The sequence below is a fragment of the Nannobrachium achirus genome, assembly GCF_963921795.1.
Source record: "Nannobrachium achirus genome assembly, chromosome: 11".
In the NCBI taxonomy this organism is placed as follows: domain Eukaryota; kingdom Metazoa; phylum Chordata; class Actinopteri; order Myctophiformes; family Myctophidae; genus Nannobrachium; species Nannobrachium achirus.
The window spans coordinates 52985944-53002114 of NC_137820.1; the positions used below are offsets into that span (position 1 = coordinate 52985944).

Here is a 16171-nt window from a genome sequence, read left to right on the forward strand (position 1 = left end):
GGTGTCGAAGAGACCTTGGGCAAAGTCTGAACCCCTAGTTGCTCCCGGAGAGCAGGTTGGTGCCTTGCATGGTTTCCTCCACCATCGGTGTGTGAATGGGTGAATGTAACGCGCAATCTCTGTAAAGCACCTTGGGTAAATGCACAATGTACCAGTGTAGGTAACTGGGAGCAAAGCGAAAACCAAGCTGATGACAGCTCAATATGAGCCCAGGCTGGACCAGTCCAGAGCACAATCCTAATGTTAAATCACATAATGACTTTTGACAACAATGATTTGTTCTGACATTACAGTATGACTTTCTTAAACATACAGCAGTATAGAACTTTTTAATGTTTGACGGCAGTAAACTATGAATTATTGGGAACACAGTAGGTGTATATATTACTTATACAATTTTTTCAACTTGGTCACGTTTATTTTTTTATTGTTTAATACATCTTTATTCAAAAGTCATGACATACAAGACAATACAAAACAGACAGTAAAAGACAGAAAATGCTTTACACTGGTCTTGAACCACCAACCTCTGTTTTTTTTAGGCAAAGCTCTTTCCTCTGTGCTATAGAGTCATAGTAAGTCTATGGTGGACAACAAAGATATTAATCTCATAGGATTCAGAAGCCTAAGCTTTCTTTTCATAATTTAAACGTTTTTTTTTTCCTTTTAGGGGGATAGTGAAAGACAGGAAATGTTCATAAAGTTGTCAAAGGACGTTAATTTTTGCCCCTGTAGACCTAGACCTACTATGGCTCTATAGCACAGAGGAAAAACCTTTGCCTGGAGAATCAAAGTTTGGTGGTTCAAGACCACTGAAAAGCATTTTCTGTCTTTCACTGTCTGTTTTGTATTGTCTTTTATGTCATGACTTTTGAATTAAGATTTATAAAACTATATATATATATATGTTACGGAGGTGATCCGAACCTCCTCGCCCGGCTTCGAACCCAGGTCTCCAGCATGAAAGTCCAATATCTTAACCATTACTCCAAAGGGATATCCCTATGGAATGAGGGCAGATACTAGACTTTTGAGGCTTCAGGCTGGGGCTGCGACTCTCTCCGCCACACTCACCCCCCTTTGACCTCCTCCTATGGGGAAGCCCAGATCCGGGTCAAGGCACCAATGTAACGGAGGTGATCCGAACCTCCCCACCCGGCTTCGAACCCGGGTCTCCCACATGAAAGTCCAATATCTTAACCATTACTCCAAAGGGATATCCCTATGGAATGAGGGCAGATACTAGACTTTTGAGGCTTTAGGCTGGGGCTGCGACTTTCTCCGCCACATATATATATATATATATATATATGTTACAGTCAGTTTGGGTAACTCAGTCAGATCGTGGTAAGAGCGCTTGTTTTGTCGTTCACCACACACCAATCACCACCAGATGGCGACAACAGCCATTCACTAGTGTAGGCGCTGACGTCACTCGTTTGCGACTCTCTTTCTTTATTTACTAGCCTAGCTCGGCAGTGTTTAGCCATTAGCTTACTATGCCTTACTCTAACCCTAACCCTAACCTTAACCTCAGTAAAACTATGCCTAACCCTAACCCTAACCCTAACCTCCGTGGGGTGAGGCGCTATCATTCCTGCCGACGCTACGTTGTTGTGGCTCAAAGCGACCGCTTGTTCCGCCCCGCGCCGCACGACGAGTGCTCCGTTTCTCGATCTGACTGTTTCTCTATCTAACCGTGACATATATATATATATAAATAAATAACTTGACCAAGTTGAAAAAAATCACCAATTTCTTTTTTGGGCCGGTTAAATATTACATTCCTGGTTAATTCTCCATGGCTCAAGAGATGAGTCAAGGCTTTAAATATGAAAGTTCTGGGGTTCAAAACTCATGATCAACATTTTCACTGTCCATTTGAATTCTAAAAAGTGGGTTAAATATTACTTTCCTGCTTGATTCTTCATGTCAGCATGGCACAATACTTAAGTCTAGGGTTTATATATGAAAGATCTGGGGTTCGAAACTCAAGATAAACATTTTCACTGTCCATTTGAATTCTAAAAGGTGGGTTAAATATAACATTCCCGATTGTCCTCCTACGCCAGCATGGCTCAAAAGATGAATCAAAGGTTCACCTATCAAAGGTTGTAGGATCAAAGCTCAAACAAAACTAAAAGTCAACTCAAATAAAACAACAAAAATCTCAAAAGCCTCAATAAAATAATAAGTATAAGAAGGGGTTGAAGTAAAAACTTGCGATTGGGTACAAACATAATTACACACTAACAAAAGGTTGTGCTCCTCCCTCTCCTACCAGAGCTAAAAGAGGGGTTGAAGGAGGTGGGCTGATTCCATGTGCTTCGCCTTAAAAGGACCAAAGTTGAAGACTTTCCAGTATTGAGATTCAAACCCACAACTTTCAGGTTGTGAGTCATCTGCTTTACCACTGCGCCACCAGGATTTTCACACTAATGATAAGTCGGAGGTCATATTTAAAGTAAAAAGGAGCGCCTGCAGGTCAATAGATGAAAATCCACAGCAAACACCTCTACCCCTGACAGAGTGACTGAATCTACTAGATACACCCTCTTATGACCAGGGTTCATTATGAGAACTGCAATTTAGGTTGTTCTTTAAAACCATCTTATTAGAACACCCAGATTTACACGTTAATTGAAAGCACAATTTCTTAGTTTCAGATGATCAAGAAAGACTATAGCAGTTTCAACCAAGTTCCTTTTTAAATATGTTTTGTTAAAACAAGTGCATTCTAAAAGGTGGGTTAAATATTACATTCCTGGTTATTTCTTCATGCCAGCATGGCTCAAGACATAAGTCCAGGGTTTACATATGAAGGGTCTGGGGTTCAAATCTCGTGATAAACATTTTCACTGTCCATTTGAATTCTAAAAGGTGTGTTAAATATTACATTCCTGGTTATTTCTTCATGTCAGCATGGCTCAAGACATAAGTCTAGGGTTTATGTATGAAAGGTCTGGGGTTTGAATCTCATGATAAACATTTTCACTGTCCATTTGAATTCTAAAAGGTGGGTTAAATATGGTCCGGGTACTAACGTATAATTTGTTTTTCTCTTCAAAATAAAACTCGAAAAAGGCCAAATTCCCATTTTTAACTTTAAAATGTAAAATGAAAAACAGAAAACAGGACCATAGACCGTTTTTCTAAATGTCTGTAAACATTGGAAATCAGGTGGAACCAAGTTGAAAAACGCTCTGTTTTCCTTTAAAGCCATTTGTGTTTTCTTAATTTCCCTTCAAGAACAGAAAACAGAAAACAGAACACTGACCCCCGTGTTCCGTTGTTATATTATCCATCTGCACTCAAAGTCAAGTGCAAAAGACGGCTTGTTCCATAGTTCGCTTTGATTCACCGTCATTGTCAATGAAACCAACCAAAAGGACGTGGCGGAGGACCTTCAAAATAAAAGTCACGCCAGCTGAGCTACCAGTCCAAGCGCCAACGGCTTTTGCTGCGTGTCTCTCTCCCATTTTCTGTCAGTCTACTCTCCTATCAATAAAGCTATAAAAGCCCCCAAATAAAATAAAAATAAAAGTCACATGTTTGAGGATTTTACTGTCAGGATACTTTGCCAATGAATTGGTTGCCTGTAGCTTCCATACCATAGGGTAGCTTCAGATGAAGCAAACGTGTTTGTGTGATATATAGCTATAGTCTATATATAGTTATATTATTTTAAGAGCCATATTAATTAATAATTAGGTGGGGAATTGTAGGCTTAACCTATTGCATTATGCCAGTGGTTCTCAACCTGTGGGTCGAGACCCCCAGGGGGGTCCCGTCCCCAAATTATTTTGGGGGGTCCCCAGATGATTAACCTAATTGTTTTTCTCTCTCAACAAACCAACATAAAGTTTAAGTGTAAAGCGGGTTTATAAAGTGACAATTTAAGGACTTTCTAATACCTCTAAAATGACAAATTAAACATTGGCCAAACTGTCAAATATTAGAAAATTTGAAATTGTGAATATAGCCGATTTACATGCTCACTGAGCATGTAGATCTGCTATTTTCACAATAGAACTGTGTTATACAAAATGTAATGCTTCAACTCTTAGTGCTCGTCAGGGTGGGGGGGTCCCCAGTGAAAATATGATTATTTTGGGGGTCGCGGCCTGAAAAGGTTGACTGAGAACCACTGCATTATGCAATATACAAATAGGCTTACCACTCCCCTTTTAATTGCTCTCCTTTTTGGGTAGGTACTGGTAGGTCATTATGCAATTTCAATTTACTTATGACCTACCTACCCAAATACATCTAGTAAAAGTCAGCAGCAAAGGCCCCCATAACCCACCTTAAAGGTCATCTTTGGCAGTAAGACGCCCTAAGGGCGAAAAGTGGCCATATATGGAGCGTCCATATATGGACATTGCCAAATATGGGTCAACAATGTGATGTCACAACAGGTCAGCTATGACATCGAGGCGTTAAGCTGCCTTGGTCAATGAGTCAACGATGTGATGTCACAACAGGTCGGATATAGACATTGAGGTGTTACCTATCTACTTACCCACTGACGGTCAAGGTTCTGACGGGTTTGATAGTAAATGCTCCGTACGGTCGCAATTATAATCGTGCTTAAGCGCCTTTCCCACTGGGCACATAACTATAAAGATAACTATAACTATATTTCACCATTGTATATATATATATATATATATATATATATATATATATATATATATATATATATATATATATATATATATATTTATATAGTTGGTGATAACACTGCCATATATCCACTTGGCTTACGATTTAAAAACTATATTTTTTATTGTTATATACTTATATTCACTCAGTGTGAATGGCCCTTTATAGGCCTACCTTTAAATTACATTTAAAATCTATAGCCTAGCTCTACCGTTAAATGCGAAGTTTTGTCATTGATCAATGCTTCACAATGTTTTTCTGCTTTCATGATGTTTGGGAAAAGTCCTATGTATAAGTGCAAAACATTTATCATGTGACAAAATGAACATGATTAACTTCTACAGAACATTTGAAACGTTTGAATGTCCCTAGTACCCAGTTGTCCAGGTGCCCACCTCTCCAACTTCCCACATGTCCCTAGTGCCCACGTGTCCCTAGTACCCAGTTGTCCAGGTGTCCACCTCTCCAATTGCCCACATGTCCCTAGTACCAGGTTGTCCAGGTGCCCACCTCTCCAAGTGCCCACATGTCCCTAGTACCAGGTTGTCCAGGTGCCCACATCTCCAAGTGCCCACAGGTCCCTAGTGCCCACATGTCCCTAGTTCCTAGATGTCCAGGTTCCCACCTCTCCAAGTGTGTGGTGTCTGTCTGTCTGTCTGTCTGTCTGTCTGTCTGTCTGTCTGTCTGTCTGTCTGTCTGTCTGTCTGTCCGTCCCCCATCCATCCATCCATCCATCCATCTTTATCTCTGTTTAAAAAATAAATAAAATAAAAAGTGTGAAGTGAGTGGTGGTGTGTGTGTGTGTGTGTGTGTGTGTGTGTGTGTGTGTGTGTGTGTGTGTGTGTGTGTGTGTGTGTGTGTGTGTGAGAGAGAGAGAGAGAGAGAGAGAGAGAGAGAGAGAGAGAGAGAGAGAGAGAGAGAGAGTGTGTGTGTGTGTGTGTGTGTGTGTGTGTGTGTGTGTGCGTGCGTGCGTGCGTGCGTGCGTGCGTGCGTGCGTGCGTGCGTGCGTGCGTGCGTGCGTGCGTGCGTGCGTGCGTGCGTGCGTGCGTGCGTGCGTGCGTGCGTGCGTGCGTGCGTGCGTGCGTTTGTGTGCATTGTGACATCACATTGTTGACCCATATTTGGCAATGCCCATATATGGAAGCTCCATATATGGCCAAGACAGAATTAATTTACAAATGCCTCAATGTCTATAGCTGACCTGCCCATATATGGAGATCCCTGATATATGGACATCATATCCATATTTTGGAAAATATTTTGTCCACATTTTGTCCAACTTAAACAACCAACCGCAACTCGAATCACACTTGCAAATGAATTCCGTTTTGTGCGACCTCACCCTTTAGGGCGAGGGCGCTTTTCGCCCTTAGGGTGTCTTATATAGCCTATACATAAACATGCCAAATATGACCTTTAAGGTGGGTTATGGGAGCCTTTGCTGCTGACTTTTACTAGATGTCTTTGGGTAGGTAGGTCATGAGTAAATTGCATATGACCTACCTACCCAAAAAGGAGAGCAATTAAAAGGGGAAAGGTAGGCCTATATTGCATAATTAAGTGGTTCTCAACCTCTTCAGGCCGCGACCCCCAAAATAATCATATTTTCACTGGGGACCCCCCCCACCCTGACGAGCACTAAGAGTTGAAGCATTACATTTTGAACACAGTTCTATTGTGAAAATAGCAGATCTACATGCTCAGTGAGCATGTAAATCGGCTATATTCACAATTTCAAATGTTCTAATATTTGACAGTTTGGCCAATGTTTAATTTGTCATTTTAGAGGTATTAGAAAGTCCTTAAATTGTCATTTTATAAACCCGCTTCACACTTAAACTTTATGTTGGTTTGTTGAGAGAGAAAAACAATTAGGTTAATCATCTGGGGACCCCCCGAAATAATTTGGGGACCCCCCCCCCCCCCCCAGGGGGTCTCGACCCACAGGTTGAGAACCACTGGCATAATGCAATAGGTTAAGCCTACAATTCCCCACCTAATTATTAATTAATATGGCTCTTAAAATAATATAACTATATAAAGCAATATATCACATAAACACGTTTGTTTCATCTGAAGCTATGGCAACCAATTAATTGGCAAAGTTTCCTGACAGTAAAATCCTCAAAACATGTGACTTTTATTTTTATTTTATTTGGGGGCTTTTATAGCTTTATTGATAGGAGAGTAGACTGACAGAAAATGGGAGAGAGACACGCAGCAAGTCGTTGGCGCTTGGACTGGTAGCTCAGCTGGCGTGACTTTTATTTTGAAGGTCCTCCGCCACGTCCTTTTGGTTGGTTTCATTGACAATGACGGTGAATCAAAGCGAACTATGGAACAAGCCGTCTTTTGCACTTGACTTTGAGTGCAGATGGATAATATAACAACGGAACACGGGGGTCAGTGTTCTGTTTTCTGTTTTCTGTTTTTGAAGGGAAATTAAGAAAACACAAATGGCTTTAAAGGAAAACAGAGCGTTTTTCAACTTGGTTCCACCTGATATCCAATGTTTACAGACATTTAGAAAAACGGTCTATGGTCCTGTTTTCTGTTTTTCATTTTACATTTTAAAGTTAAAAATGGGAATTTGGCCTTTTTCGAGTTTTATTTTGAAGAGAAAAACAAATTATACGTTAGTACCCGGACCAAATATAACATTCCCGATTGTCTCTGTATGCCAGCGTGGCGCAAAAGATAAATCAAAGTTTCATACACAAAAGGTAGTAGGTTCAAAGCTCAAACAAAATCAAAACTAAAAGTCAACTCAAATGAAACATCTCAAACAACAACAAAAGCTTCAATAAAATAATAAGTATATAAAAGTTGAACTAAAAACTTGGGATACAAACAAAAAACACTAACAAATGCCAAAAAAAATCATACAATAAGAAAGAATTAATTATACAATTAATATGTAAATTTCCTAAACTCCTCCCCCTAAAGGCGGGCTTTATCTATGCTCCACCCTCTCCTACCGGAGTTAAAAGTGGGCGTGAAGAACAAGTTGGGCTCCTCCCTCTCCTACCAGAGCTAAAAGAGGGGGTGACGCCCTAGGTGGGCTGATTCCATGCGCTTTGCCTTTAAAAAGACCAAATATTAAGACTTTCCAGTAGTGAGATTCAAACCCACAACCTTCTGGTTGTGAGTCCTCTGCTTTACCTCCACGCTACCAGGATTTTCACACTAATATCAGGTCGGAGGTTATATTTAAAGTGAAAAGGATAGCCAACAGGTCAATAGATGAAAATCCACAGCAAACACCTCTACCCCTGACAGAGTGACTGAATCTACTAGATACACCCTCTTATGACCAGGGTTCATTATGACAACTGCAATTTAGGTTGTTCTTTAAAACCATCTTATTAGAACATCCAGATTTACACGTTCATTGAAAGCACATTTTATTAGTTTCAGATGATCAAGAAAGACTATAGCAAGTTATTTTTTTTAAATGTTTTTTGTTAAATCAAGTGCATTTGCGGTTTTCACTTTTGAATAAAAAAATATGACTATGTTTGCAACTAGTTTCTCAATGTGGTATTATAACCATAGCTTCATTGATTAGCTAAATTAAGTTAATTCGAGAACACTTCTGAACTGCATTGCTTTGAGCTGTTCTAATAAATTACGTAAATTTAAAACTACCACCTCCGTTTTATGTATTTATTGCAAAAAACACCAATTATTTAAACAAACAACTGATAGCTGTACTGCAAACAATTTAGCCTCGCAAGAAAGTATGACACTATTTTTTTAGCATGACAATAAGTGACATTTTTCATAGATTACTCCCATAAAACATACTAAACCCCTTTTAGTCAGGGTGTGACTCAAGTGTTAGTCAAGAGGCAGAGCAGATCTAATAGACTATGTTTGTTTCCACCAAACACAGGATCACAAGAATATACATAGGCATATATTGAGACCACTAAATCGTAGCTACTACTACTGAACACTGTGTAAGCATTTAACTACTGGCAGAGAGCCTAAGAAACTGAGGGTTTAAATACTCACAGGGTTAACCAGACACAGGTGAACACAACTGACAATCAACACAGGGATTGGCTAAGAGACTAACAGGACACAGGTGGAGAAAACTAGCAAGCTCAGGGAGGTGAGATAAGGCTAGGGCTCCACCAAAATGACGGCGTCGTGCCGGCGTCGGACGCCGTCAAAAAATGAACCGGGGCGAATTTGAGCGTCCGACGCGGACGTTGACGTCAGCAGTGGAGCACCCTTCATTGATTAAAACGGGAGCGTTCCCTGCGTTGACGTTGACGCGATGCTCGACGCGCTCGGTGGAGCCGGGGGGTAAGACAGCACCAGAGTAGAACAGGTACAATAGGAACAATAATGGCTACAGAATGAAAGGAACACAAGAATAAAGTAAAACCTAAAAAATAACAGGACACAGTGAAATAATGCTACAAAATTAAACAAGGATTTTAACTACACTGGCCAAATGTTAAATGTATCTAACAGATTGCATCCAAACATTAAGCTATACAGAACGCATATCAACAGTTATATGATCAAGACCTATGTGTTCTTCCATGGTACTGACTAACTACTATGGTGATGGTTAAAGACATAGCTTTTCCATGCTTCTGTGGCAGCAGACCTATGTCCGTGGTTTGTAGGCTCACGGTTTGCGGTTCTAGAACACATTTGTCTTTGATACTATGGTGCCATGCTAATCTTTTCTGTATCGTTCCAATTTTAGCATGGCACCATACTTATCTTCTCTGTATCGTTCCAATTTTAGTACCACTTCACCTCATGGTTCCACCTCATATAGGCCTAGTCTCAATAAAATATAGCCTCCCAAAAAGTACCGCCCCCTTCTCGAGGGGGTCCAATAGGAAATGGGCCCTGGTGTGACATCACACCAGTCCCCTTTTCAGGAGAGAACTGTTCGGACACACTCACTCCGAAAATCACAGAAATGAAAACCAAGGCTTAAAGTTAATGAATTGTATTTTTTGGGGTGGAAAAATACACTGGGAATAATAAAAATAAGACATTTTTGGGCATAAAACGACATGGGCGGAATTCAAGTGTGACTCGCATCATGGCATTGACGGCAACCACACTTCTTCTTTCTAGTCTATTCATGAAATTACTGAGAAAAATATCAGAGCCTGCTTACCGTCCAGAACATGATGAAGTACTGTAGGTCTGTAGCGGTGATGAACAGGCAGTAGACCAGTTTGTGATTTGAGGCATTTTGTCCAAAACGGACCAATCTTACAAACTTTGAAAGCCAATCTCAGCCAATCAGGATGGAATATGGACTCAGACAGATCCATGTCGATCACATGACTGTAGAGATACTGTCTACCGATTTGTGTGATTTTTGGACAAAATCTGTAGGAGTACTGGCCAAAAGGTAGTTTTGCACAAATTAGCCTCCTGGTGGCGCTAGAACAGGCCCATGTGAAAAATGTGGGGCAGAGGTTCTGAATTGGCATCCAGGGAGTGCGCTTACAAAGTTTGAAACTGATCGTTGGAGTTATAGGTAAAACCATGAATCGGCCTGTTATAGCGCCACCATGAGGCTGATTTCAAAAAGTTGAAGTGGCATTTCTTCCTCAGCCTAGTGGGAACGTGTGTGCACGATTTCATGTTAATTGCACTCTGCGTTTGTGATTTGAGGCATTTTGTCCAAAACGGACCAATCTTACAAACTTTGAAAGCCAATCTCAGCCAATCAGGATGGAATATGGACAATCAGACAGATCCATGTCGATCACATGACTGTAGAGATACTGTCTACCGATTTGCGTGATCTTTGGACAAAATCTGTAGGAGTAGTGTACAGAAATGTGTTTTGCAAACATCTGCCTCATGGTGGCGATAGAATAGGGCCATTTGAAAATTGTGGGGCAGAGGTTCTGAATTGGCAACCAGGGAGTGTGTGTGCTCCTTTTGGCAGCGACCGGGCCAACGGCGCCGGAGATTAGCTGGTAACAAACTTGGAGGACGGACGGACGGACGGACGGACGCACGGACGGACGGACGCACGGACAGGGGCGAAAACATACTCTCCTCCTGCCTTCGGCTGGTGGAGACAATAAAAACCTGACCAAGTTGAAAAAATCCACCAAATGTTCCTCCTCCTGTGGAAATGACACAGCGCAAAGGCTTTCAACCTATGTTTTCCACAAAGGAGGAAAGCGGTGGAAAGCATAGGTGGAAAGCCTCTGCGCTGTGCCATTTCCTAAGAGGAGGAACATTTTGTGGATTTTTGGTCAAGTTTTTTTATATATATATATTTTTTAAATAAATCTTTATTCCAAAGTCATGACATACAAGACAATACAAAACAGACATATATATATATATATATATATATATATATTCTTTTATTTCTTTTTTATAGTAAAGTATGGCTAGTTTTTAAGGTCATGCTTAAACGTCAAACTTAGCTGCTGTGCTGCTTGGAGACATAGGGAGTGTTGGAATGTAACGTGTTTGTATTCAGATGAAAGATGCGTGTGTGTGTGTGTGTGTGTGTGTGTGTGTGTGTGTGTGTGTGTGTGTGTGTGTGTGTGTGTGGGGTGAGAGATCCAGGAGACAAATACTAAGTGTGCTGTGTCTGTTCATCATACCTACCTGCCTATACGGTATCAATCTTCTCAACTCTGTCTGTGTGTGTGTGTGTGTGTGTGTGTGTGTGTGTGTGTGTGTGTGTGTGTGTGTGCGTGTGTGTGTGTGTGTGTGTGTGTGTTATAAAATGAAGAGTTGATGAAGGCGAGGAGTGCAGCCTGACAGCTCCTATCATCATTCTCTCATCTGTCCTCCGTCCTGCTCATCTACTCTCCTTCCCTGTTCTCCTGTGTGTCTGCTGGCCAGTCCAGTGGCTTGGCATCACGCTGCTTTATTGAGGCTGTGGTACACTTAACTCGCCTCCTCTCAGATTACCTACCCTTTTGTTGGTCAAAGACTTTACTGATTCTTTAAGCCAGGGGTCTTCAACAGGGGGTCCTCAGAGTTACTACAGGGGGTCCTCCAAATCTTTTTGTGATAGAACATTTTTTTTTTCTCCTGTTTTATATTAACCACCCTAGTGTCCAAATTCGGAGAACTTTAGCCAAAAATAGCAGCTGCGAGGCGTTGTGAGCTTGTAGATTGGCTATTTTTGGCGGCAAAGAGCTTTGGAGGGGGAAAAGAGCAGACAAAATACAGTGAAAGGTCATGTTTATTAAGTATTGACGGTTCAAGTGGTTAAATATCTGAAAACCCACGTGAACATGATTCAGAAATATACTGATGATCGTGCTGTCAAACAATGAAACTATATGGAATCTATGATAAGGTTGTGGGGGTCCCTGCTTTATCTCTCTCAACTAAGGGGTCCTTGGCCTGAAAACGTTGAAGACCTCTGCTTTAAGCTGAGAGCTTGATTGTGTTTTTTGGCGTGCACAGGCATTAGACGTTGGCTGTCACGGTGGCCACCATGACAACAAGGCTTGATTGATTGAATACTTACAGTGTGTACACTGTACACAGAGGTACATTTATACAATATGTGTAAGACAAGAAGACAAAAAGCCCAGAGGGATCGTTTCCATTGTGTATTAAAGACATGCAATACTACACAAGAAATCATCAATACTAGGAGCAATAAAAAGTGTATTATTTACAGAAAAGGTGCAGGGTAATCTCTTTTGGCAAGCTAGAAGCCTTGTCTAGGTCCAGTTGCAAATTGCAGACGGGTGCTCTATTACTCCGGGTTTGAAGTAGTGTAGGTAGGTAGTTAGGTAGGTAGGTACAGTATAGTTTTAAAAAGGCTATCTGAGTCTAGTGGATGGTAGAGTATTCTATACAGCTGCTAGGCTCTACAAAATAAACAATAGTGAACTATATATATATATATATATATATATAAGAAACAAATACAAAGGTGAACTATATTTTTTATGTTATGCTTCTCGCTTGCTTTGATAAACTGAGAAAGAGCGCACCACAACACAACACACACACACACACACACACAAGAGAAATAGGCTGCCCCGGCACTTCATTTGGTTTCAAAGTGAAGTCCGTGGACCCGTGGGGGTCCCCAGCTAAATGATATGCAGTGATGCGTGGCAGGCTCTACAATATAGTGTCATAGTAGCCTATACGACTGCGCTTTGGGAAACACGGCCATTGTCATTAATGACCTGTATAAATCCTATCCATATATTCTCAAAGTCATCATGGCATGTTTGAGTGACGACTGCCTAACCTCCATGTCTCTGCAGGCTCCGTGGGCACAGGCGGGCGCGTGTGCAACAGGACGTCCCGTGGCGTGGACAGCTGTGAGGTCATGTGCTGTGGCCGTGGTTATGACACGTCCCGTGTCTCGCGCACCACCAAGTGCGAGTGCAAGTTCCACTGGTGCTGTGCCGTGCACTGCCGTGATTGCCAACAGCAGGTGGACGTGCACACCTGTAAGGGTCAAACGTGACCCCTCCACCCCCATGAATCCCCCACTGAACCCTTCCACCTAAGTACCACCAACACCAGCCGCCAACCCACCCGCTTCTCACCTACACGTCTAGAGACTGCAGCTGCTTTAGATCAAGGTGGACAGTGCTTCTCAACCAGAGATGATCAGTTATGACCCATTGTCTTGCAGTAAGCCCCCTTGGTCTTGACTGGGAGCTTGACAGGACAGTTCACATAAGAGCTGGGGTTGTTTTGAGTGTAAATGTTCTCTCTATCATGAAGTTGTAGAACATATTATTACGTTCTCAGTTGTGAGAATCTTGAATTGACATTTGTGAAGGAGCCCTCTTCCTTTACAGCCTGTCAAGACCATCACGGGAGCCACGCTTTGGTCCAGAACCACCAGTTGAGAAATACGAAGCAATGAACCACGAATGGGACAGGAATAACAAGGTGTAATGGAGATCTATGACAACAAAGATTAGGGAGCAAGAAAGCCAATGCCTTTCAATAAGATGAGGCATGGCATCCCGATTCCATACCGACCAAAGGTAAAGCAACATTCCACATAAAAAGAAACTTCATGTCATTTAGATAATGCAAAATCTGCAACTGTGCAGCAGCTTACCTTACAAGGAGCAGAACATTAGACCAGTGTTCCTGTATTGGCTGGGTTTCGGTCATTACTGGTTTCACTTCAACTCTGCATGCATACAATAATGTTTATTGAGTTCACTCTTAGCAGATCTCAAAAACTAGAAGAGTGCCAATGGAATAGAAACGCCTACTGTGTACAGGTATTTGAAAGCAATAATGCAATTATCAAGAACGGTTTATTCAGGCCTTAAAGGCCTAGGATTATTGAATGCTTTAACTGTTGAAAAATAGCAGATATACAAGCTCACAGCGCGGCACCGAGTGCCGCGCTGCGAGCTTGTAGATCTGCTATTTTTGAAAAAGTCGTGAAAATGTGTGCAAATCTTTGAATATATGTATTTTCAAAGCGAACGTTTGTAACTCAAATTTTGCTTCTGGGTGGTCCCTGGAACTAAATATTTTGAGATGGGGGTCCGTGGCCAAATACATATCATTTTGGAGGTCCTTCACATGAAAAGGTTTGAGAACCACTGACATGGTAGTCTCAAGAACAGACTTTTCTTTGACGATGGCTGGCCAGATTGCTGACATAGAAACATAGGTTTTTCAAAAAATCTTAGAAGGATTCGAAAGACACTTCTAGAATTGAGTCAAAATTATAATTTTCACGATTTTTCAAAAATAGCAGATCTACAAGCTCGCAGCGCGGCACTCGGTTTTTTTTAATGATATGCAACAGTCATTTCCACTTGCATTTCTTTGTATTTATTTTCTCCCAAATGGGTGGAGAAAAAAAAATGTATTCAAATTTTGTTTATGTAAATATGTGGCTAATTTAAACAAATTTAGATGTATAGTATATGGAACCATAGCAGTCTGCACATCCAATGTAATTCCTCTCTTCACTTCCCGTCATGCTAGCCAGGACAGCATATAGTCACAGCACCGGCTTAGCTTGTAAACCAGCTATTAAGTTACCTTTCCACATATGTAGATGTACAGTACAGTATATATACATGCAGAATGCGTTGGCTGCTGCTGTTCATTGGAACGATGCGCCAACTTGCCCATCATACTGGCAGGGGCAAGCCGTGTCTCCTGATGAATATAAGCCCCATGTATGTCTACTGAAGCAGGTCTTTCCACAATTAAAATAAAAATCATAACTTGTTGAATTCTCAACCGAAGTGTTTGTCTGTTTTTAGAATTGTCGTTTGGAAACCTGCTATTTTCACTACTTTTGTGCGACACTCTTGTATGATGAAGTATGGCATTAATTTTACGTGGAGAAAATAAAAAGATGAAATATGAGACGTGCAGTTTCTGCCCGACGCAACGCAATGTGGCTTCCTTACCTTAACAGACAGTAATAGTTATAAAACAAAAAGGTTTTAGTGTTAGGTCTGTACAACTTGTGCAGTGGAGTTATGGGAAGTTTCCTCTGCCAATATGGCCACACAATCTATGTCTATGACCTGTACAAATGTGTTGCACACTGCAATACCTGACCTACTGTATCAAATACTGTGACTCCAGATAATCTCGCTTCAATTAGGCTTTGAATTGCGGCTTAGCAACAAGGCAAAACCTGAGCTTTCTCCAGGCATCTATCCACTAGTCTAGCTAACAAGTGACACAAATGAGTCACCCAGAGAATTCACAGTACGATTGGTAGAAATAGTAAAGGCATTTTATCAGATATTTGACAAATCTGGGAACTAAATCGTTACAAAGAAATGTATTCACCAATGTGTAATAATATGTACTAAAAGTTTGAAATTCAACTCCCGGTGGAAACCTCTTAAAACGCTGCTGAAAGTTTGTGTCCCATTAACTTTACTAGACACAAAAAAAAATACAAAAGAAAAATCTGCTTTAAGTAGCATGTGAGGGGTTTTTCATAATTTTTCATTTCTTTTGCACGAAAAACATTCCTTGGGCTAAAAACGTCTCACAAAACTGTTTTTTTGTGGGGCTGTTTTTAGCCCAAGGAATGTTTTTCGTGGTAAACAAATGCTTGCAATGGATTCAGAATCATGAAAAAACCCTAGTTTGGCCCCTCACATGCTACTTAAACATACACAAAATAAATCTGCTTTATTTTGTATAGTAAAGTTAATGGGACACAAACTTTCAGCAGCTTTTATGAGGTTTCCCCCGGGAGTTGAATTTCAAACTTTCGGTACATATTATTACATGCCTTTAGAACATTGGTGAAGAAATGTCTTGGTAAAAGTTTACCTTACTAAAGACAATTGAAATCATTCGAAAGTTGGAGATGGATCGGTTCCATTGAAAAATGTTCTATCCGAGAGGTCAACAAAATGTATATTTGTTTGGTCGTTTCCAAATTAATTACCAATATTTCATAATTGGGTCTTCACTCATGCTCACTATACAACAGTACCATTTGTTCTAGCTCTGGGGCGAGCAGATAGCTCAGAAACATAACTGCCTATGACAGTAGAGG

General features: G+C 41.0%; 1 protein-coding gene across 1 annotated transcript in view; it reads left to right on the forward strand.

Annotated features, from left to right (window-relative positions):
- wnt2 (wingless-type MMTV integration site family member 2) overlaps nucleotides 1–13123 on the forward strand; it is a gene marked incomplete at both ends in the record, with an annotated part of 32315 nt that extends 19192 nt beyond the window's left edge. Inside the window, one exon of the mRNA XM_080736492.1 lies at nucleotides 12918–13123. Coding sequence (XP_080592618.1) covers nucleotides 12918–13123 — 206 coding nt within the window. The remainder of the gene's footprint in view (nucleotides 1–12917) is intronic.
- Between the last annotated feature and the right edge of the window lie 3048 nt (nucleotides 13124–16171).